Source organism: Vombatus ursinus, unplaced genomic scaffold (genome assembly GCF_900497805.2).
Source record: "Vombatus ursinus unplaced genomic scaffold, bare-nosed wombat genome assembly UNPS02014798.1, whole genome shotgun sequence".
Classification (NCBI taxonomy): domain Eukaryota; kingdom Metazoa; phylum Chordata; class Mammalia; order Diprotodontia; family Vombatidae; genus Vombatus; species Vombatus ursinus.
In genome coordinates, this window is record NW_020954576.1 from 54438210 (window position 1) to 54463344 (window position 25135).

The following is a 25135-nucleotide window of genomic DNA, read 5'->3' on the forward strand; positions in this document are numbered from 1 at the left end:
CCCCCTAATGCAGCCAAAATTAGAAGGGGATTAGTTAACTGGGAGGAAAAATCTTTGCAAAAAGTGTCTCTGGTAAAGGTCTCATTTTCCAGATACATAAAAAATGATTTCAATTTATATGAACAAGAGCCATTTTTCAGTAGATAAAATAGTCAAGGATATAAATGCTAAATGTAAGAATAGTCAGTTTTCAACAAATCCAAGTTCTCAACAGTCATGAAAAAATGCCCCAGATCACTAATAGAGAAATGCAAATTAAAGCTACTCTGTTTCCACCTTCTAGTCAAAGATGACAAGAAAGGAATATGGCCAATGTTGGGGGGACTGTGCAAAAACAGGCACATTATTTCAATGCTGGTAAAGCTTTGAATTGGTCTAGCCATTCTGAAAAGCAATTTGGAGCTCTGACCTCAAAATCAGTTTACTGTGCCCAACTATTGACTTAACTGTACTCATTCAACAGTTAACGAAAGATTTACTTATCTATTGTAGAAAAGGATATTCAACAACCCTAGTTATTACAAACCTATTGAGTGATTCAAGTGAGCAACATTCCCATCTCAATACACTAACAGAACTTCTGAGAGCCCCTTTAGCTTCTTGTGGGTGGCGGCTTTAAACTCTGGTGAGTGAAAGATGAAATGACTGAGGAAACAAAAGATTCAATCTTCCAAGCGTATCAGTTTATTAAGTAATGCGTGCCAATTGCCTAACAAACCAGGACCAGACCTTCTCAGCCTAGGCCTGGACTCCAGATCCAGGAGGAGACAAGCTTTTATACGTTAAGACAATCAAGGGGTAGCTAGGTAGTGCAGTGGGTAGAGCTTTGGCCTTGGAGTCAGGAGGACCTGAGTTCAAATACGACCTCAGACACTTGACACTTACTAGCTGTGTGACCCTGGGCAAGTCACTTAACCCTGATTGCCTGACCCCCCCCAAAAAAGGGCAAAAAAGACAAATAAGACAGTTAATCAAAAAGAAACAGTAGACTATTAAGTAATCTGATTTCTAATTAGATGAAAGAGTAGGGCCCTTTTCCAAGTTGGGAAGGAGAGAGCAAACGTGTGTAATTCCCTGAATTCAGAAGTGGAGGTGTCTTACTCCCCAAAGTGTCTGTAAATAATCAAGGGAACATGGAAACAATAACCAATTGATCAGTATGGGGCTAGTTTTTAGATAAGACATATGGGTTGCTTAAAATGTGCAGTTGTGAGAAAACTCCTTGCATCAGTCTTTGAATCTGACTCAGTTTCTGGTCAGCATAAACTAGTTCCTTAGTTAAAGGTCTCTAAACAGCAGGTAGAGGTGATTTAGTTTCCCAGCTATGCAGGGCTAGGTTCAAATGATGTAACAAAGTTTTCTCCCAATTCTCAATTGAATTAAGTTTTTGCACAGGAGGAAATTGGAGAGGAAATTGGACTAAACCCATAATTGAATAGAAAGGGAACTGAGCTAGCTCCAGAATTGAGTCACAAGATGGAATCAGTGTGGTTCACTCACTTCTCTCGGTTTCCTCAGTGCTTAAGTGATGAGGAAGTGACATCAACAGTCTGAGTTCTTAGTCCCCTGAGCATCCTTAGTGTTTCAGTAGTATTTTACTATCCTTTAAGGGAAAAGTATCTTAAAATGCATAGGGGAAGGGATTAAGATATTGTTCCTACAATCCCAAAGGTAACACAACTAGGCCTGTAACTACAACAGATCAGTATAGGAAAAAAAAACCATTTGTAAAAAAATATTGTTTTTCTTTTTTCATAGTGGCAAAGAACTAGAAAGTAAGGGGGTACCCATCAATTAGAGAATGGCTGACCAAAATATAATCTATGAATATAACAATATTATTGCACTTTAAGAAATGATGAAAGGGATAGTTTCAGACAGATCTGGGAAGAATAATTGCATGAACTGATTTAGTATGAAATAAACAGAACAAGAACAATGTATACACTATCAGTGACATAAAGGCAAATACTGTGACAGACTTTTAAACTCTGATCAGTGATTGACTAGTGATGAAATATGTTAACTACCTCTTGACAAAGAGATGATAGCCAGGATGCAAAATGAAACTTAAGGGTTTTTTGTTTTTTGTTTTTTTGTTTTCTTTATCTTATGAGGGGATTGGAAGGGACAGAAAATAAATGCTCATTGAAAAAGAATAAAATTAAGTTTTAAAATGAAAGTGTACAGTGCTTTTAGTAATTCCAAGCTTCTTCCCTAAATGAAAACTTTCTGTTTTAACATTGATATTCCAACGAAGCTGTATGATTGCAGGTCATAGACTATTAAAATTTCTGGAGAATTAATGTTACTGATCACCCAAAGAGCCACAGAGAGGCTCCTGGTTAACAAGTAGGCTGTAGGCTATTGCTAAGAAATAATTATACATGAGAAGCAACATGAAGAATATCATCACATACATATACATGTATACACATACACACACATATACATAAAACCAGCAGAAAAGGCCAACTGATTAGGTAGCTAGAGCAAGGGATAAACGATAGCATGCGCCTCTCTCTCTCTCCCCACTCCCCCACATACCCCAGCTATATTTTGATCCACACAATGTGAAGAAATCTAAAGGAAGCCCTTCTACACCTTCACCCCATTCGGCACATTGTGTAGGATTTATAGAAGAACATAGTCAAAACTTTGATAGACTTAGCCCTTCTCAACCATGCAAAGATCTGAGACAGCTTCAAAAGTCTCATGATGGAAAATGCTATCCACATCCAAAGAAAGAACTATGGAGTTTGAATGCAGAGCAAAGCAAACTATTTACTCTTTTTTTCCCCTTCTATTTTGTTTTGTTTCCTCTCTTTCATGTGGTTCCTTCTATTGGTTCTAATTCTTCCTTACAACATGACTTATGTGAAAATATGTTTAATAGGAATGTATATGTATAGCCTATATCAGATTGCACGCCATCTTGAGGAGGGAAGTGGGAAGGGAAGGGGAGAAAAATTTAAAACTCAAAAGCTTATGAAAGTGATTGTTGATAAATCAAAATAAATTAATAAATTTAAAAAAAAAAAGAACATAGTCAAGCATTCCAGCACATAAGAAGAAGTATAGATAGGTTTATTTCTGGAAGGATTGCCCACATTGATGAAATTTTTGATCCTTTTAAGTAAATCTCTAGATTGTGGGAATTATTATCCTGTTATTCTCAGTACTGTTCAAACCACATCTCAAGTGTTGTGTTAGGTTCCAGATGTCACATTTTAAGGTAGACATTGCTGTATTGAGCCATATCCAAAAGAAGGCAAAATGGGATGGTAAAATAGAAGCCTCTTCAGAAGATGGATATTTAAAGAAAGTAGGTATATTTTTGTCCTCCTGAAAGAGGAGTTAAGGAGGGACATAATAGCTATATTCAAATGTTTTAAAGGTTACTATTTAAAAATAAATTGTGGCTAAACTTATTATCCCTATGTTGAGGATATCCTTGATAAAAATTAAATCAAAATAGACAGGATTTTGCAGATGTTGTTCTGCAACAACTAAATGTTCACAAACAGGTGGGAAAAGTATAATAAATACAAGATCTGACTTCATATTTGTTATTTATAAAAAAAAGATTTGATTCAATAAAAGACATGGCATGCCATTTATTAAGCACTTGTGTGCCAGGAGTTTGTTCTAAGTGCTGGGGACACAAATACAAGCAAAAAGAAAAACAATCTCCGCCGTCAGAGGGCCTACATTCTAATGGAGAAAGGTAACACACGAAAGAGAAGGGGAGAGGAGCACGCAGGGAGTATGAACCCATGCAGGTCCATGGTGCCAAAGTCAGGAAAGTTGGAAGCAAAGCCAGGAGGGACTCATGAAAAGAAACAGACAAAAAATTCACATACAGAAAAAAGGGCAGCTAGGTGGCACAGTGGATAGAGGGAGTACTGGGCTTGGAATCAGGAAGACTCATCTTTCTGAGTTTAAATCTGGCCTCAGACCCTTACTAGCTGTGTGACCCTGGGCAAATCCCTTAACCCTGTTTGCCTCAGTTTACTCATCTGTAAAATGAGCTACAGAAGGAAATGATAAATCACTCCAGTATCTTTGCCAAGAAAACCCCAAATGGGTTCATGAAGAGTCAGATACAACTGAAATGACTGAACAACAGTTATCATCTATGAATAGGACACAGGTTGTGGAATCAGGAAAATATGGGTTCGAATCACATCTCATACACTTAATAATAGGTGTAAAGTGATTTACCCTAGACTTTTTTTTTTTTCTGTAAAGAAGAAATAGGAGGGGGAAAAAAGTGGGAGAAGGGGTCAGCATGATGGAAGGCTGTTCCGTAATAAGAAGGTCACAGACTGATACATGTTCCCAGGTGAGAAGACTCTAGTTTTTCAAGCATACTGGCAAAGTCCAGAAAGTCAGAAGCCATACTGGGAAAGGAATGAAAATTGAATCCGAAAGACTGTCTAAGAAGGTATCTCCTCTGTATAAGTTGAGATTATAAAAGATTACTTGATTAGCAAGTTACCAAGATAGACTTATCTAATTATTCTGTGATTATCAAGTAATAAGGCTTAAAACAGAAAGCCATACACATATCCAACAACTACAAGAAAATAGAAGTGTTATAGAGTTATATAAATGGAGCATCTTTTAATTGTATGGATTGAAGATTGCAGTCAAAACACATTTCTCTTAGAGCTGCCATTCAGACAAAAGCTTTTAAGTTTAAGAAAATGAACAATAATGCAAATGAAGAGGATAGTGAAGAAAGAAACTTAGTGCAAACTTTTGTTGGTTTGATTGTTACTTTAAAAATCAATTGCATAATGTTAAAATTACTGGAAAGGTAGCCAGTGCAGATGAGGATGCAGCAGCTAAATACCCTGATGCTCTGAAAAACATAGTCAAAGGAGGTGGATACACTGATCAGCAAATTTTTAATGTAGGTAAAACAAGCTTATTCTGGAGAGAGAAAAAATTATCTTCCAGAACTTATATTTCTAAGAAAGAAAAAACTCATCCTGGATTTAAAGTGTCTAAAGATCACTTAACACTTTTTTTTTAAAGTAACCTAGAAAGGAATTTTAAATTAAAACCAGTGTTGTTGGGGGTTTTTTAATAGGCAATCTTAAAATACTTGTGCTCTGAGAGGTTATAACAATAATTTCAAATTCTTTAGTGGTGACATAAAAAAACATGGATGACTAAACCTGTTTTTGAAGACAGGTTTTCAAGTCATTTTAGCATAGTTGTTGAAAAATATTACAGGGACAATAAAATTACATTTAAAGCGTTACTGATTTTAAATAATGCTGCATATAATCCAACTACCTTTGGTTCATTATATGAGAATGTAAAAATCATTTATTTTTGCCTCCAAACACAAAATCTTTCCCCTAAACCAATAAACCCCTGCAACATTTAAGACATACTACTTTAAAAAAAAAACAAACTTTCGAATGGGTATTTGCTAAAATTACAGGAAATAATGTAATTTCCTTACCTGACTAGTGTAAAAATTGTAACATCAAAGATGTCATCAAAAATATTTACCATGTTTGGCACTAAATAACAGCAAGTGATATGTGTATGATGTAGAAGTGCCCCTATGGGCAGACAATGATTTTGGAGGCTTTTCCCCTAATAAGCAGGCAGTGACAGATATAACAACAGTCATTAGGAGAAAACTTGGTTTTGACGAACTAGAAAATGATGCTCAGTACATACTCTGAAGAATTGACTGTATTTATTTAGATCAACAGCAGGTGTTTGGAGAAGCAGGTAAAGTGTAAATGAAGTTCACTCTCAAAGAATTTATGGTTACCTTTCAGGCAATAAAAATAATGAAGCAAAAAATTAGGGATACCTACATTGAGCAAAGCATGCAAATTCACCAAGATATGGATAAAACTCTGCACCCAATGAATATATGAAGATTTAAAGAAAGAGAAGACAATTCAGTTGATGTTGCTAAAAACATTTTAACACAATAACAATATTTTCATCGTCCCAAGTATAGACTTATCTTTAGGCATGATTTTCAGGAATTTTTTAATTTTTAAAATTTTGCTTTGTATAATTGTTTTTACTTTGTAATAAACTTGGGTAAGAAAGACATTTTTCTTATCCATTGTTATAATATTAACAGATTAAAAATTAACAGATTAAAACATTAAAAAAACTTATTTTTGAAAATTCTCATTATTTTCACTGGGCTCAAGCTAGTTATTATGTTTTACATATAATTTTACCTTCAAATAGTGCAAATATGAATGATGTAACCACTTCACAGGATTAACAATAATGATTTGCACTAATCAGGACCTAACTGTGCTGGGCACCTACCCCTTGCTTAAAAAACTTCGGTAAGGGAGAACCCATCACCTCTCAAAGCAGTCCATGCCACTTTTGTGTAGCTCAGATTGTTGGGAAGTTATTCCTGTTACGAACCCAAATTTGCTTCTTCATAACTCCCTTCTGCCTCCATTTCTATCTTTTGGGACCAGACAGAACAAATCTAACCTCTCTTCCTCATGACAGCCATTCACCTATTTAAACACAGCAATCATATCCCCTTGAAACTCCAGGTAACATCAGTTGATGTGGATTTGTTGAGAGCTTACTGTATACTAACCACTGGGCCAAGTTCTGAGGATAAAGAGATCAAAGTAAAACAGTTCCTACTCTCAATAAGCATATGTCCAAATGTAAAGGAGAAGTGAAGGACAGAATATTTACAAAATGAATGCAAGGTATTTTGTGGAAGGGTTGCACAGGCAGCCACAAGAGCCAGGAAAAGCATCGTGTGAAAGGTGATTCTCGAGCTCAATCTTGAAGAAAACCAAGAGGTAAGGGAGGAAGTGCATGGGGAAAGCTCGTAAATGTCAGATGAAATATTCCATGGTGGGGAATAGGGAGTAGGCCAATATGACAAGATCACAAAGTGTGAGGAGGGTAGGAAAATGTAAAGTAATGGAAATATAGAGAGGGATCAAGTTGTAAAGAGACTTAAATGTCCAAATCTATATTGGTGAGTTTCCTGTACATTCACATCAGATTCTTCATACAACTACCATTTTTTCTCCTCATTGGAATTATTTACTTTTGTTTTCAGAATTTCATTCTTAAGGATTTTAAATCCTTCCTCAGTTGACTTAACTTTTAGAACTTTAGTTCCTTGAGCCCTACCTATATTTGCTTTGAGTCCATTGAAGTGTGACTTCCCAAAATTTGTCAGACAATGCCTAGATTTCATCTCCTTTATCACAGACTCTAAGAAGGATTATTCACTTCTTCCAAGGTTTCCATTACTTCCATCCCAGGAAAAGCTGGATAATTGAAGTTCCTTGTCATCATAGCATACCTCTGTCAGGCTCATGATATGTTTCCTAAATCTTTTGTCTGTTTCCTCTTTTTGTATAGGTGGTCTGTAATAAATACCGATGAAAGCCTCTTGTTTCTCTGTGAGTTGATCTGAAGATCAGCATAATTTCCACCAAATTTCCCTCCCTGGTTCCTAGATTTTCTCATATGAATGTTCTTTCTTAATGTACTGTATTTCCCTAACCCACACTTTTTACTAGTTCTGTTTCTTTTGTAAAGCATACACATTCAGAGTCATATTGTAGGCAAGGTTTTCATCCAAATGATACCTTGGAAGTTAACTTTGCCTCCTTGCATTAAGACCTTTAATTACTCTTGCTTATTGCCTAAATATTGGGCATTTGCTTGTAGATATTTGAGGCTGTTGGTTTTGCTATTGAGTCCTTTCTTGGATTTTGTCTCCTGAACTTAAGGCAGTCTCAGCTGGCATCCTTCTATAAATGGAAGAGGGATTTCCTACAAATGGCTAAATTCTATATGTGTTCCTCTTAGAGGATTGCTGATTATATTGCTAATCATGTGAAAAATTGTGCAGCATTTTCAGTAATCCCAAGTGGCTCCCTGATAGAAAAGCCCATCATTTCAACCCCAATAGTCTCTCTCTCAGTCATAGAATTCCATTAGAAGAACCAGAGAAGTCTACAGTGGGTATAAGGAAGCTGTGGCATATTACCAATGTTGACTTATGCACACATAGTTACAGAGAAGACATCATTAAGGATCAGTTTGAGCATAAAATGAGATTGGCCAGTAATGTTGCAAGACAGATAACAGCTGAATAGCTCAGATGTTATACTTGTATCCACATAATATTAAAATATCTGGAAGAATGTCTCTTAACATATTGGATAGGTACTCTTTGGCAAAGCATGAACAAGATTTGTACAAGATAAGAAGGCTAGTTTAGGATGGCTTATTTTCAGTACCAGTAGAGGAAGTAATAATATTGAAAAGATAATGAAATCATCAAAATATCTGTCAAATTATTGCCCTATTATTTGGAAGAGATTTGCTTTATTCTGTGTAGCAGAAAGTGGAACTGGAACCAGGAAGAAGAGGTTACAGTGAGACATACTGTAGCTTAACCTAATGAAAAACTTCCCAAGTGAGCCATTTAAAAATTAAATCGATTCTTTTGTAATGTAATGATCTCCCTGTTATAGGAAGTGATCATGTAGAGATTTGATGACCACATGTCATTGATTCTATAAAAAACATTCTTGCAGATCAGGCTTTCTAAGGCTGGAAAGGAAATTAGAACAATATACATATTGAGCCCCATGTAAAAAATAACAGCATCTAAATCCTCCCCCGCCCTACCCCATTCCCTCCAAAATATACAGGATTTTTCTCTGATCAAGAGATATGAAAACTAACAAAGTTGGGTGTTTTGTTTTGGTTTTTTTTGGTATTTTGTTAAAGTTAACATGGCTGCTTTTAACAAATTGTAAATAATTTGATGTATGTTAGGATGAGGATGGGAACTAGACCTGTGATGTCATTAGTATAGAGAACTCCTAGGTAAGAAAACTTCCTGTACCAATGCAGATTAGTACTTTCCTTGTAACTTAAAATCTTAGCTACCTGGAGGATGGAGAGGTTAAATAATTTGCCCAAACAGCCAGGTTATGTCATTCAAGCAGTCAACAAGAACTTACTAAGCACCTACTATGTGCCAAGTACAGTTCCAAACATTGGAGGTGCAAGGACAAAGAATGAAACAGTCCCTACTTGTAAGGAGCTTACGTTCTATCAGAAGAGAAAACAAGTACTTATCTAGATATGTGTAACATTTAAAGAAAATAAATACAAATATACACAAAATGGTTAAATGTAAGGTAGTTTAGGGGGAATCCAGAAAAAGCATCATGTAGAAGATGGTGCTTGAGCGGTGTCTTAAAAGAAGAGAGAGGCTGTATGAGGTGGAGGAAAGGAAAGAGGTGAACAGGCATGTGGAGCAGCTAGTGTAAAGACACAGAGATAGAAGATGGGGTGTGACAAATGAGGAGCAGAAAAGGCTGGTTTGGTGCTCTATTTCAGAGTGTGGAAGGAGAGTTTCCAGTGAAACTGGAAAGATAGATTGGGGTCAGGCTATAACAAGCTTTAAAAGCTAAACACGAATTTGTATTTTACTTTGGAGGCATTAGGGAGCCACTGGAGTTAATTTAGTAGGAGAGTCACAAGGTTAAATCTACATTTAAGGAAAATTACTTTGGCACCTGTATATATATATATATATATATATATATATTCTATAGAAAGGGCAATATTTTGGCAACTTGGTTGGATGTGTGGTATGAGGGAGACTAAAGAGTCCAAGATAGTACTGAGATTTTGAACCTGAGAGATAGAAGGCGTTGGGAATAAGGACAGGGATTGAATTAAGTAAGGCTGGAAAAGTTTAGGCCATAGTGGACCTTAAATACCAGGTAGAGGAGTTTGAACTTTATTTGGTAGGCAGTTGAAAGCCACTGAAGATTTTGAAACAGAGAAGTGACCTGATCAGATTTTTGCATAATGAAGATTAACAAGACAACAGTATGAAGGCTATATATATGAGGGCAGAAGGTTATCACAGTGATAGCCAGGTGAGTAGTAGTAAGGACAAGAGAAATTAATGAGGTGTGAATATAAAGTAAATTTACCACTAGGAGACTCTGAAACATCCCCAGAAATTTAATAGCTGGCACATTGCAGTCTCATGTAGAATATAAAACTGTTCTGTTTCCTCAAGGATTGAGACAGTGTGAAAGAGGACCCAGAAGGTTTGAGAGAAAATTCACTGCCCTAGCACCTGTCCCCATAGCAATAGCTATGGAACAAGAGAAAAAGAACCCATTATTGGGAAGCTCCCTGCCAAGCACTGGCTTTTCCCACAGTGTCTCTCTTTACCCATTGGGTTTATATATCCTTTGGTGATTGTTCTTTTTTGTCCTTCATTCACAAAGAGGACCATGGCATCAGGAAGGTGATGCTACAACTTGCAAATGAATTGGATTTAAGTGAGGGAGGGCTGTGCAAAGTCACCAGCCTCACTTTCTGCTCAGGGGCCATCTGGATCCAGTGGCAAGATATAAATCAGGACAACTGGAAATAGCCCCACACCCTTTGGTAATAAGTACTGAACTAATGCCCTAATTAAAGAAATCTAAGAAGGTATACTCAAAACTAAGTAACAGGCTTTAAAAAAATATATCTCTTCTCTCTTTCTCTCTCTGTCTCTCTCTTTCTCTCTCTCTCTCTCTCTCACACACACACACACACACACTTTATATTCATTCGCATGAGATTCTTTCTAGAAGGCAAGTATTTAAATATATTTAATAGGTTCATAAATATAGAACTATAAGGGACCTCACAGGCCAACCCTTTCATTTTATAGATGAGGAAACTGAGGCTCAGCAATTAAGTGACTTGTCCAAAGTCTCACATATAGCATTTGAACCCTGACTCCAGAGCCAGTTCTGTTTCCTTTGCTAGGGAGACAGGAACCAGTTGAGGAAGGTAGAGATATCTACCATTGATATGAAGGAGTGATTTGGCAATAATTAATATGTCCAAGATAAATATTAATTTTGTAGGCCCAGTAAAATTTAAGTGACTTTATGATTTTTAAATGTATATGTTTTCCATAATGGCCTGGTTTATAAGTAGGAAGGACCTTCCTCACATAGCAGGAGCTGGCCCTTTGCTTTATAAAGTCCCTAGAACTCCTAATTCTCACCTGACTGTAGGGCTTTTATTTTAAGTGCATTTCAGTTATTGCATCCCTTTTCAGTCTTCTGGGAATGCCACATCAGCAGCTTCTTTGAAACATCAGACATAAACAAGTTCTGCAGTAAAGATTAGGCTTTTTTGATTGTTCTATATTAGGTAGCTAGAGAATAATTTAACTACAGAATAGGATTACATGTTCTCTGCTAGAAAACTTTACTGGTGCCTACTTAATAAGGATAAGAGAGTTCCATAATATCTAGGCTTAATGCCAAAGTTCTTCTGAAAGAGCCTTTTGTTTTAAGCTAGTGAGGTCATAGAAGTGAAAGCTGAGTCCCAGAAGATTTAGTTATTTCCTGGAACCTACTACTGAGTTATGATAAATACAGCTTTGAAAATAAGTCCTACTTTAAGAGACCAGCTCTAAAGGAAAACATGACCATTTTGGTTATTACCAGTTTGATCCAAGATGGGAGATTGGCTAGCCTAAGTCTTAGAATAAAGCCCCTGACTATTCAAAAGGAACCTGAAGATTAAATCCAAAAGGTTTAGGAACAGGGCAGCATCTCTAACCTTGAACAGTGGGCAAGATACCCAGAATAAGAATCCTTGCCTTGTAGAATCCTTGGGTCTCATCAAGAATACTTTAAACTAATGAACTAACTAATTAACTCATAGGAAGATATGGGCAGACATGTTTGTTGTTATTGTTTTTATTTTCTTCTTCTTTCTATCATATTTGTCTTAAGGGAATACGGTTAGGGAACAAGCCTTTTCTGAGGGTTCAGTAGGCTTGTCTTTTGTAAAATGTAAGCTCCTTAAGGACAAAACTACTTCATTTTTGCCTCTGAATCCACTTAGCACAGTGTGTTGAGGGTAGTAGGCACTTAAATGTTTGTTGAATTTAAATCAGCCTTTTGTAGTTAATAAGATTTTCAAGCAAGGACTTCTAGAATGTATCTTCTGCCTTGGCAGATCTAGTGTCTGATCCCTAAACCTTAGAATTTGAGGAGCTCACTTTTATTAGTTTACCCAAGAGTAACTAGCCTCTCAGGAAAGGAGTCATGTTTACAAAAATAATAACGTGATTTATAAGCCATAATATCACTCTATTAATATACAACAGAGAATGTACCTTTATACCAACTCTAATACTTCTGTCAGTTATCTAAAGCACCCTTTTTTCCAGCATCAATGTACCCAGAAAACTAAATCAGTTTCAAAGAGGCTGCTTAGTGACCATGGCATCAAAGATTAGGAAGTCAATAATCTCATGGGATAAGCATAGGAAGTCAGATAATCTCATATCCAAGTAGTGGTAGACTTTGGGATATTATCACTGCCCCCAACATGGAATACGAATATTTAGTTCATAAAGAAAGCTACACCAGCCACTTTGCAGGTCTTCAAACATCATCTCCAGTCTTTGCACTGGATGTCCTGCCATAATTCGAATGTTCTCCCTTTTCACTTTTGCCTCTTAGTTTCCCTAGCTTCCTTCAGAACTTAGCTCAAGTCCAACCTTTGACAAGATTCCTTTCTCATTCCCTAAAGTTGCTAATATTTCTACCTCTGAGATTACCTTCCATCTACTTTGAATGTGTCTTATATGTACCTAGATATTTATATATTGTGCTTCCTTATTAGATTGTGATCTCATTAATGGCAGGGATTTAGTGTTTGCCTCTCTGTTTATCTTCAGCATTTAGCACAGTTCCTGGCAGATAAGTACATAATAAATGCTTATTTGCTGAATGAATAAACATTGACAAATTCTTTACTATCCATCTCTCTTTTTTTTCCAGTATTCCTTATTAATTATTAAGTGCTTTTGTCATGAAATTAGTTCATGTTGGACATGTTACAGTTAATCATATTCATTTCAGTTCAACAAACATAACATACTCACCATGCTAGCCACTAATACTTTAATTTCATCAGCCAAATTTATAAATTATCTGAGGTTTTCAGTGTTAAAGGGTAGCATTCTGACCGTGTTTCTAAACTCTTCCAATATACCCTTTTTGTCCCCGTAGCTACCATGCCTTAACTATACAATCAGCAAATATTTTTACTGTGTGCTTGCTATAGTAGACAAAGCTCTATACTTACGGGAATTGTAAAAATCTGAGTTCATATGCTGCTTCAGACACTAGTCACTCAACAAGCATTTATTAAGTCCTTATTATATGCCAGGCACTATGCTGAGTATTGGGTATACAAAAAAGGACAGGCAAAAATAGAAATTGGAATATTATATTAAAAGAACTACAGGTAGGCCAGACCAGTGTAGCTGGACCACAGTGCATGGAGGGGAATGATGCATAGCAAGATTTACAAGATAGGGAAGGGCCAAGTTTTAAAGAGCATTAAATGCCAAACAGAGAAGATTATATTTGGTCATGGAGATAATAGGAACCCCCTGGAAATCCTTGGGTAGGGAGGTGATATGATCTGACCTACACTTTAGGAAAATATGAGTAGAAGAATGATTGGGATGGGAAGAAAGAGACTTGGTGCAGGGGTACACTGTTTACAAGGCAATTGTAATAATCTGGGTTAGTTGAAGAAAGCCTGAACTAGAGTGTTATTTATATGAGTAGACAGAAGGGGGCATATAGGAGAGATGTTGTAGTGGTAGAAATAGGGTTTGGCAACAAATTGGATATGTGTGATAATGGGTCAAGAATTATACAAGGTTACAAGTTTGAAAACGGGGAGGATGATGTTGCCTTTGATACTAATAGGGAAGTTTAGAAAAGTAAAAAGTGGGGGTCAGGGATGGGAAAGATTTTTTTTAAAGTTCTGTTTTAGATATGTTGAGTTTGAGTTACCCAAAAGTGAATTGATGACATATGACTTGTAGCTCAGGGCTAGGGCTACATATAAAGATCTAGGGATCACCTATGTAGAGATATAGAGATAATCACTGAATCCATGGTAGCTAATAAGATTCAGTAAGATGGTATAAATGAAAAGAGGAAAGAGCCTTGGAACAACCACATTAAGTGGGCTTGATATGGAACACCAACCAGCAATGAAGACTGAGATGGAGCAGTTAGAGACCAGTCAGTAAACATTAAGAGCTGACTATGTGCCAGGAGCTGTGCTAAATGTTGGAGAGAAAATGTTACAAAAATTTAGAAAGGAGAATCTGGAGGTTAATTGCTATAGAATATCAAGAAGGATGAGGATTGAGAAAAGGCCATTTAGATTTGTTAATTAGGAGATGATTGATAACCATGGAGAGGGAAGTTTTCAGTTAAATAATGAGGTTGGAAGCCAGGGTATGAAAGGAAGTGAGAAGAGAAGTAGAGCCACTGAGTATAAATGGCTTTCTCAAGGACTTCAGCTATGAAGAGGAGGAAAAATAATAGAAAGATGATCAGCAAGGATGGTAGGACCATGTGAGGTTCTTTAAGAATGGAGGAGATGGGCATGTTTGTGGGCAGTAGGAAATGATCCAGTAGATAGGAAGAGATTAAAAATCAGGGAGTAGCTAGTATAGGGGATGCAGTTTGCTGGAGAAGTTGAAAGGGGATGGAATTAAGATTATAAGGCTTGGCTTTTGAAATAAGAAAGGTCACATCTCCATCTGATATTGAAGTGAAGGAGGCAATAATGGAAGATGTGTAAATGATGAGGAAGGTGAAAGGAGCTCTCAGTGAATGCTTTTAATTTTTTTCAGTGAAGTATGAAGTTATGTCATCAGCTGCGAGTTTGCCGGCCTGATAGAAGAAATTAGAACAACTACTTTGGAAAGTAGGAGAGTAAATCAATTAGGATTACTAACTTGTAAGACCCTAGGCAAGTGACTTAACCTCTCTAAGTTTTACTTTCCTCATCTGTAAAATGGAGATGATAATAGTACCTACCTCACAGAGTTCTGATGATCAAGTGAGATAATATATGTAAAAAGCTTTTTACGCCTTAAAGTGTTATATAAATGTAAGCTATTACTGTGTGCAGAATACTGTTAGACCTTATGGAGATTCCAAAGCAGTATAAAAATTCATACCTTTACAAAGTCTACGGGTTAGTTAGGGAAGTGAGGCATTCACACTTGAACAGTTCATTCACAATACAAAGTAATATAGTAAGTGCCAAGTAAGTGGTAAAAATGAGAAATGCAATAGTAATCTAAGGCAGTACATAAGAAAATCTAGATTTTGGGGTTATCATTGTCATTAGCAAATAGTTATTAAGTATCTGCTGCACGTATGACACTATACTAAGTATTGTTACTCTCTAGGTGTGTCAGAACACAAAGAAGGCAATGTTCTTTTGCGTAAGAAGATTATAATTTAAAGGAGGGACAAAAAAAACAAAATAGCTTTATTTACCTATATAATTATAACTATATAAAAACAATATTAACCATAATGATTTTTTTGGTCTAGGTTTATAATTTTATCACTGTATAGAACTGCCATCATGAAAACTCCTTTCCATTGATGAAGTGTTTTCTTGTTTTAGGAAGTTGGCTTAGAGCCCAGAGAGGTTAAATGACTTGCCTATGGTCACATTCACTATAGTGTGAGAGGCAAGACTGAACCCAGATTTTCCTGACTCCAAGGCAGGCCCTCTATTCCACTCTACCATTGTTGCCTGTCTTAAAATGATAATATAGTTGAGCTATATTAGCTATAGTTGAGCTATTGAGCTATAGTTGAGTTGACTTGATCGAATAGAGATAATTCTAAAAAACCGTTCACCATTTTCCTGATTAAGAGGCTTAAATTAATGTCATCAGCATCCAGGAATTCTGTGAAAAAGATAATAAGCCAAATCTAAGCTTTATCTCACTTTATGGTACATAATGCTTCTCCCTGAGCTCTCTTTCTGTCTATTCCCATTCTTCATCTCCTTTTTTGTTTCCTTCTTTAGTACCTGATTAATAGCAAAGACCTTATGTAGAGATTTTCCTGATTTTTTTCCTTCCCAGCTCAGTTGGTCATTTCATTTCTCTTCAGAGTTGCATAAAGTAATGAGTTCCTATACTTTTTATTAATTTTCTTTTTTAAATTATTAACTTTAAAAACATAAACATTTCCTTACACAAAGAAATGAAAGAGAATTGTATACAAAATTGTGAATCTCTTATTACATATGGCTAAGAGTTTTTTAAAGCATTTATTAAACGTGATAATACCAACACAGCCTTGCTTGTCACTGTGACCTTGTGAACTTCCCTTCTGTTCTCTCCTTTATGTTTTTTAAATAATTTTTCATTGGTGCTCTTTTTTCCCTTTTGGCATCACCATCAGTACTCACTCTGTCCTTACAGCTCTGTCTCTTTCCCCAAAAAGTAAAAGCTGTCTTATAAGAGATTCCCTGTACTTCTACAGGGGGGGAAAAAAATAGTTCCAGCTTGAAATGACTGTCACCAACAAAATCTGTGTTCAGGATTCCAAGCTGCACACAGACTAAGATTTACCTACATTCCCTTTATTAGGTAGTTTATCTTACAGTTGCAGGTTGGGGGGGAGCAAAAAGTGAAGTCCCCTGCTGTTTGCTAAGTAACCACCTTGGTGCATTTTGTATCTCAAAACATATTCCTAGTTCCCTTAAAAATATATATAAAGAAAAATTATCTGTAATTTTTCATTTCCAATTCTGGGACTGAAAGTAAACCTTTTTTTCCCCCTTAAACAAGAGCTGTTATAAATAAGAGTAATTCTCCTGAACTATCATAGAATCTTAAAACAAGACCTGGATGGGACCATAGAAGCCATCTATTGCAACACCCTTATTTTACAGGTGAAGAAACCAATGCCCAGAAAGATATAGTTATTTGCTCAAGGATACGAGGGTAGTAAGTGGCAGACGTCGGACTTTAAACCCAACATTCTTCCTACTGAAGCAGGAAGGAGAAGGGAACAAACATTTACTTAGTGCCTACTGTGTGCCAAGCACTTTGCTAAGCCACTTTACAAAGATTATCTTATTTAATCCTCGTAACAACCCTGGGAGGTAGATGCTATTATTATCCTCATTTTACATTTGAAGAAACTGAAGCAAAAAGAGGTGAAGTGACTTGCCTAGGGTTACACAGCTATTAAGTGTCTGAGGCCAACTAAGGTCTTCCTGACTCCAAGTCCAGCACTGTATCCATTATATCACTGTACCAGGATAACTTCCGGCTGAATTTGATCAAGTAGCACATCCAAGATGCATCCTACCTTTTGTAAACAAATCAGCTAGCGCCATTTTCAAAACCTAAGAGAGGAAAGTAAAGATGAACCCATTACCATCCTTCCAACATGTGGAAGAGGAATGCAGAAGACGATAGGAAATTCATTAACCTGCAAGTACAACTATGGTAGCTTGTTGCACTTTCCCTTTTAATAAAATTCAGGATGTCAGATGGGAACTAGGAATAATAGACTAGTGTTGAACTAGGTATGGATATTTTCCGAGAAAAATAGTATTACTTTAGAAAATCCAAAGACTTATCTCTCGTGTCTGTTGGGGAAAATAACTGTGGAATGTAACCAGAATGGACAGAAGTTTATATGTTAATTTCAGATTTAGTTTTAAAATGGCTAAGTTCAGCTTTGGTCCCTCATCCTCTTCCTGAAGAATGAATTCCATCCCTCTGCCAGCTATAGTCATCCTCTTACTGATTTTTCTCAGCCACTTGTGCTGTTGAAATATCACCCTCAAACAACTGCAATTCTTTTGGGAGGATACACAACTAACCTGAATTTTGGAGTTTCAAATATAGAAAGTTCTTCAGAATGCTTCTTATATAGTCACTTGTCAGTTATTATACAGAATAATTAAGAAAAGTAGTTTACATGATCCAAAATGGTTGATAATCTAAAATTTCTTTTTATTTGACTTTGGGTACATTAGAGAGGAGGTGTGGCATAGTAGGTAGAGAGCTGACTTTAAAGTTAGAATGACCTCTAATGTTTATCAGGTGTATGACTCTGGGCAAGTCACTTACCTTTTCAGTGTCCTAGACAATGCTGTAAGACTATTAAGTTGCAGATAAGATGCCAACCTTCTTTGGTTGAACTTTTCTAATCTGAGGCTTCCTTCTGTCAGTGAAGTCACAGGTCCAATCCCTACCCTGTGGAGTACATTGTATTATTCTTATTTCACTACAGGTTTGCCTAATTATTTTATGTAGGGTGATAGAAAAATCAATGTGAATTCATTTATCATACCTCATTTTTTTATTTTTTTAATTTTTTTTGGGCTAGGCAATTGGGGTTAAGTGACTTGCCCAGGGTCACACAGCTAGTAAGTGTCATGTTGTTGTGTGTCTGAAACCAGATTTGAACTCAGGTCCTCCCGACTCCAAGGCCAGAGCTCTACCCACTGCGCCACCTAGCTGCCCCTTATCATACCTCATTTGCTCAAGAGTAAAATAGTTTAGATTACAAATGGGTTATACACTAGTAATATGTATACATATAATTAACAATTTTCTCCTTCTCCATTCATTCTAGATTGGACACATTATGGTTGTTGTATGACTGTTACATAAATGTTAAGTTTCATGATGCTTATGTTTCAGGAAAGTATCTGAGACAAAAGAGAATTGACTTTCAGCTTCCCTATGACATCCTCTGGCAATGGAAACACAATCAGGTACAAAGAACATGATTCTTTGGATTTTATTCTGATGTCGAAAGAGAAAAATTAAAGCCATTGTCCCTTACCTACTTGTTATGTTGCCATTTTAACAGGTATTAAGAAAAGTCCCTGTGAAAGTTAGAGACTGAAAAAAATGAATTTGCACTTATTTTTTAACTTGGCCTATTTGCCTTTGATCTGTGCTGAGAAATGATGGTAGGCCCTAGGTTTCCAAATCGACCCTTCTCTAGTACAACTATAGACTTTTATTTTGGTAACAAAACTGTTCTGCAAAGATCCTCTGTGAGGCAAGTCTCTGGAGAATTCAGATGTACTGCCAACAGGATGAAGAAATTTTAGGCCTTATTTTTGTTGGCTTTTCCCCAGTAGTGTGGAATTTATTATTCACTTGCAAACTAAGATTATTCTACTAAAGAAAACAAAGAAAATATTTAACACTTAAATTGAGGGGGGTGGGACATTTTAAATACACAGAGAAACTAAAAATAGGAAGATCTTTTTTTATTCTTCCTTTTCTAATTAAAAGTTTTCACCACTGATTTTTGCATTAGGTTTCAGCCCTAGACCCAGGCCTTACAACAAGAAATAACTATGGGAAAACAGGACTAACCATGCAAATGAGCTGGATATACTCCCAGCCTGTACCAAAATGCCATCAAAGTTTAATCTTAAAAGGACAGAAGCTATTGACTTTTCCCTTTCTGTGCTATTTAGCAACTTCCTTTTTTTGATTCTGGAAGGATCATTATGTTAGATTATAATCAACTGGAAGGCCAATCAGTGTTTTAATACATCCACTGAGAAATTATATTGGGCTTAATTCTCAGCAAATTAATAAATATTCCTTTCCAACTTGAGAATTGGCATGTTATAGTAGATAGAGAGCTGCCTCAAAGTTAGGAAGACCAGGGTTCAAATTCAGCCTCTGACACATATTACCTGTGTGATACTGGACAGAGCAATTAACTTCTCAGTGCTCTAGACAGCTATCTTAAGATTATAACTTTCTGGAAGTTCCCTATGCAATTGAAATCACAGTTCTAGAACCTGACCCTATCCCGTTCCATTTCAGCTTGAGCTAAGAAGCTGTTTTATATTATCCTCTCAGCAGAGGTGTTGGCAGCCAAACTCCTGAGTGTGCTTGAACCAGATTAAAATATAATTGGGAAATGTTTAACAAAATAAATAAAAATACAGCATAGATAATGTGCATTTGTGGTTTTTCTAAGTCAATATTATGCCCACAGAGATCTGTTTCTATATAAGTTTGACACCACTGTTCTACAGCATAATGTTACCAGACTGCCTGACTTCTAGTGTATTCTTGGTTGCATTGATAAATATTTAAATGTGAGAGCTCCCTTTTCAGGCCTTTCATTCACTAATTCATTAATTTAATTGCCTTAATTAGAAAGGGAACATTACCTTTCTCCCAATTCTGAGCCTGAATACCTACAGTCATCTACTACAATCCTATGTACCTAGACCACCCAACTAATCCAGTAGAAGTCTTCTGCATGCCTCTTCCCTCACCCCACCCTACCCCACACCCTGATGGCTAAGAGAATATTGATATCTCTTTATTCTTGAGGTTCTGGTTAAGGCTATCAGACAAAATGCCACTCAGTTCTTTACCTAATTCTGGCTTCTCCTAGTGATTCCAATTCTTTGTCCCCATCTTCTAGTGAAGGTTCCCTCTATCCAAAGTTAAAACTTCAGCAAGAGTTGTCTTCAAGCATATTCTACACAGAAATTCTTTTAAAATATTTCCATATGAGCAGAGTTTATTGATAATTTCCTGTCTTTGTAGTGATTGTTGCTACTGACTGACATTTGAAGTTAAATGCTGTATCAAGACATTTGTTTTCTTCTTCTTCTAGCTATATAAAAAGCCAGATGTCCCACTATACAAAAAAATCCGTTCAAGTGAGTAACTTGTAACTATCAAAGGACTCTGATGACTTTTGTCTGCATTTGTTCTTAACCTACTTCTGTCCCCTTTTATTTTCTGCTTCCATCTCATTCCATCCTCCTAATTTTCCATAGCTTTACTGCTGAAAAGTTATATTTTATCCTGACTCACATACTTCTTTTTCCTCCCTCCTCAAGATGTCTACGTTGATGTCAAACCTCTTTCTGGCTATGAGGCTACCACCTGCAACTGTAAAAAACCAGATGATGGCAATAGGAAGGGTTGTATGGATGACTGCCTCAACAGGTAATATTTATCATCATCATTATAACTGGCATTTGTATAGTGCATGAACATTTGAAAAGTACTTTTTATACATTATCATCTCATCTGAGCCTTACATTAACCCTGAAGATAATTGTTATCATTATTCCCCAAAACAAGTTTAGAGAAGTGAAATTACTTGCCTCAAATCTTCTGACCCTGAAACTATGCATCTGTCATTAGCCATACTACTACAATTAAAAAAGACTAATACTTTGAAATGTAAATTAAATGAGATGCATAACATTAGATAAATGAAATAAGTTAAATTGGCTTCAAAGAACTTACAAACTTACCTAGAATATAGCTAGTATAGAATACAAAATATCATCAACAGAAGTTATAGCATGAATACTTTAGGTTAGAAAAAAGAGATTTTAGAATTCTTGTTGACCACTTGTTGACCAATATTAATTACCATCTGTCTGAAATGGTTTAATCCTGCCTGGAGTCAGTAGGCTGGATAAATTTTTTTTTTTTTTTTTGTAGATAATCTGATTTTTTTTTAACTTTATTAATTTATTTTGATTTCTCAACAATCCCTTCAATAAGCTTTTGAGTTTAAAATTTTTCTCACCCTCCCTCCCCAAGACAGTGTGCAATCTGATATAGGCTATACATTTATATATATTTTTTATATATTTATTAAATATATATTAATAGATAAATTAATCTTAAGTTCCTAATAAGAAAAATCGCATTATAGTCAATCTATGAGAAGTTCTTTCACTGGCCTAGTAAAATGGTTTTTAGTAGCAATATTTGGTTAATCAGCAAGCAGTTAAGAAACTTTTTTATGCTCTCAGTGTTCTGGCTCTGAATTCTCTTCTGATCCTGTAACAATGAGAACAACATAAGGTGTAATTAAATACTAAATGGTATGGTTCAGAATGATTCTCTAGAAGTTCAGGGTATAAGACCCATTAGGAATGGAGTGATCACATTTCTCAAATATATAGGGAAATGAACCTAATTTATAAAAATAAGAGTCCTTCCTCAGTTGATAAATGGGCAAATAATATGAACAAACAGTTTTCAAAAGAAGATATAAAAATTATCAATAGTCATATAAAAATACTGTCAATCACTATTGATTAGAGAAATGCAAATTAAAACAACTTTGAGGTATTACCTCATGCCTATCAGAAATGACAAATTCTGGAGGGGATATGGGAAAATAGCTACACTAATGCACCGTTGGTAGAGTTGTGAACTGGTCCAACCATTTCAGAGAACAATTTGGAACTATACCCAAAGGGGCCATAAAACTGTGCATACCCTTTGACCTAGCAACGCCACTTCTAGATCTATATCCCAAAGAGATCAAAGAGAAGGGAAAAAGACCAGGACCTATATGTACCAAAATAGTTGTAGCTGCATTTTTTTGTCGTGGCAAAGAATTGGAAATTGAGGGATTCCCACCTATTGAGGAAGGGATGAACAAGTTGTCATATATGATTGTGATGGAATACTATTGTGCTATAAGAAACAATGAAGAGGATGGTTCCGGAACCTGGGAAGACATAAATGAACTGATGCCAAGTGAAGTAAGCAGAACCAGGAGAACATTGTAACAAGCAATAGTGTAATGGTAGTCAACTGTAAAAGACTTAACTACTTTGATCGAGACCCATGATGAAAAATGCTTTTCACTTCCAAAGAGAGAAGTGATGAACTCTGAGTGTAGATCAAAACATACTTAGTATTTTCACTTTCTTTAATAAATGTTTGTTGAATGAATTTAAAAAAAAAAAAAGAACAGAGTAGTCAAAGGTTGTCTCATGGAAGAGGTTGACCTTAAAGAAATTGGTAGGATTTGGATGAGAACAACACTTCAGGCGAGGAGAATAAAATGAGAGAAGACGTAATGTCTGTGGCAATTCTATGGGCCATACCTAACTAGTAGATCAACCTAACTAGAACAATGGGGAAATTACTAAAGAATATTGTACTCTGACCTCCAGTATCTCCCTTCCTGTCTGTTCTCCCAGTCTGTTCTCTTTGCTCTGGGTTCATTTTCTTCCATTCATAATCTTGGCCTTAGCTTGACCACCCCAGAATCTCAGTCAGAAGGGAACTCAAAGACCACATCCTATGCCTAAAGAAGAATCCCCTTTTTAGTCTACTTAACAAATAGTCACCTAGCCTCTCCTTGAAATCTCCAGTGATAGGAACACCTACCATTTCCTAAGGTAGCCTGTTCTATTTTGGAGTGGCTCCATTTATTAGGAAGGTTTTTTTTCACATCAAGCCTAAATGTATTTACCTCTTTTCAACTTCCCTAGTTCTGTTCTCTGTGACCAAAAAGAAACAAGTTTAATTCTCCTTCAAAATGACAACCCTTCAAATACTTGAAGGTAATTGTCAAGTCTCTCTCAAGTTTTCTCCATGCTAAATCTGCCAGAACTTTCAGCAGTTCTTATGTAACTCAGTCTTAAAGTCCAACCCTTTTTCCATCCTGGTCACCTTTCTCTGAGGGCCATCATGGGTCCTCTGAAGAAGTGCGTGGTCAATGCTTTCATTACAGTACTTAAGTCTTTCAAGGTTGCTTTTCTTTACAGTGATGTTGTCCCATATCAGTTGTTCTCCTGGTTTTGCTCACTTCACTCTATCAGTCCATAATTCCAAGGATTCTCTAAAACAATCTTTTTTGTTATTTCTATCTGTGCAGTAATGTTTCATTATGTTCATATACCACAATTTGTTTAACCAATTCCCAGTTGATGGTCACCCCCTTAAATTTCAAGATCTTTCTTTTTCCCTTTTAATCTCCCTTCAGGGTCAGGGAGTTTGTTTTGCTTATAACTGTTCCCTTCTTGGTATTATTTCACCTCCTCTGTCCTCCTCATCTCCATCCCATCTGTTTCTGTACTGAGTTGGTATATTTTCACACCTTTCTCTGTGCATGTGTGTGTTGAACTTTTCCTTGTCTGATTCAGATAAGAGTCAGATTTACCTGATACCCATCCCTCCTAGTCCTTCCCCCATGTTTGTATACTCCTCTTCTCATGCATTCCAGTTATGAATGGAAAAAGCATTTATTAAGCACTTACTAAGTATCAGACACAAGTGAAGAAACCAAGGCCCACAGAAATGAAGTGATTTGTTCAAGGATAGGTAGTAAGTGTCAGAGCTGGGACTCTAAATCAGACATTCTTTCTTACTGTAGGGGGGAGGGAAAGAGAACATTTATTAAGCACATACTGTGTGCCAGGGATTATGGTAAGCACTTTACAAATATCATATCAGTTGATCCTCACAACCTTGGAAATTGGGTGCTATTATTGTCTTCATTTTAACGTTGAGGAAACTGAGGCAGACAGAGATTAAGTGACTTAACCAAGGTTCACACAGCTCATAAATGTCTGAGGTCAGATTTGAATTCAGGTCTTCCTGACTCCAGGCCCAGAACTCTATCTGCTGTGTCACATAGCTGCCCATGAGAAACAGTAAATTCTTCTTCCTATCCATGCTAGCATATTTCTTTTATTTTGTCTTTTCTTTCTTAAGATCTTCTTAAGGTCCTCTGTCTTATTTAACTTCCTCATTTTGTTCTGTAGGGACACTTGTTTCTTCTCCTCCATTAGGATATTAGCAATCTTATAACTCTTTCCAATTGTTCAAATTTAACTTTCTAGGTTTCCCTTGACTCTTGTCTTTATATTTCAATGTTTCGGCTCAGTTATAGTCTTTTTATCACTAGTTCTTAAAAGATCTATATGCCACTGAAAGTACATTTTTTTCACTATAGGATTATGCTTAGCTTTTCAGAATGTTAGTCTTGGTTGTAATTCTGTATCTTTTGCCTTTTGGGATATTTTGTGTAATTCAAAATCTCTTTTCCTTTATATGAGAAGCTGCCAGGTCTTCTGTGTATCTGGCTGTAGAAGCTTGGTACTTTAACTATTTGATTTTGGCTACTTAACAGTATTTTTTCTTTGATGTGGAAGCTTTGGATTTTGCCTATGACATTTTCTGGGACTTTTCTTTTTAAGGTTTCTTTGATCAGTAGATTTTTTTATATATATATTTTCACTTTGTCCTCCAATTCTAATGGGTCTGGGCAATTTTCATCTATGATTTCTTGAAATATAGTGTCTTAGGCTTTTTTTTTCCTTTTCTTAAAAAAAAAAATCACACTTTTCAAGAAGTCCAATGATACCTAAATTTTCTGTCCTTGACTTGTGTTCTGGGTCATTTGTTTTTGATAACAGATAT

At 36.1% G+C, this 25135-nt stretch overlaps 1 protein-coding gene across 2 annotated transcripts in view; it reads left to right on the forward strand.

Annotated features, from left to right (window-relative positions):
- Positions 1–25135, forward strand: part of ASH1L (ASH1 like histone lysine methyltransferase) — a 244442-nt gene that overhangs the window by 163589 nt on the left and 55718 nt on the right. For both annotated transcript variants that reach the window (XM_027871093.1, XM_027871092.1), the window contains exons 8-10: positions 18602–18675; positions 20562–20607; positions 20791–20899. In XM_027871093.1, the coding sequence (XP_027726894.1) occupies positions 18602–18675; positions 20562–20607; positions 20791–20899 (229 nt within the window). The remainder of the gene's footprint in view (positions 1–18601; positions 18676–20561; positions 20608–20790; positions 20900–25135) is intronic.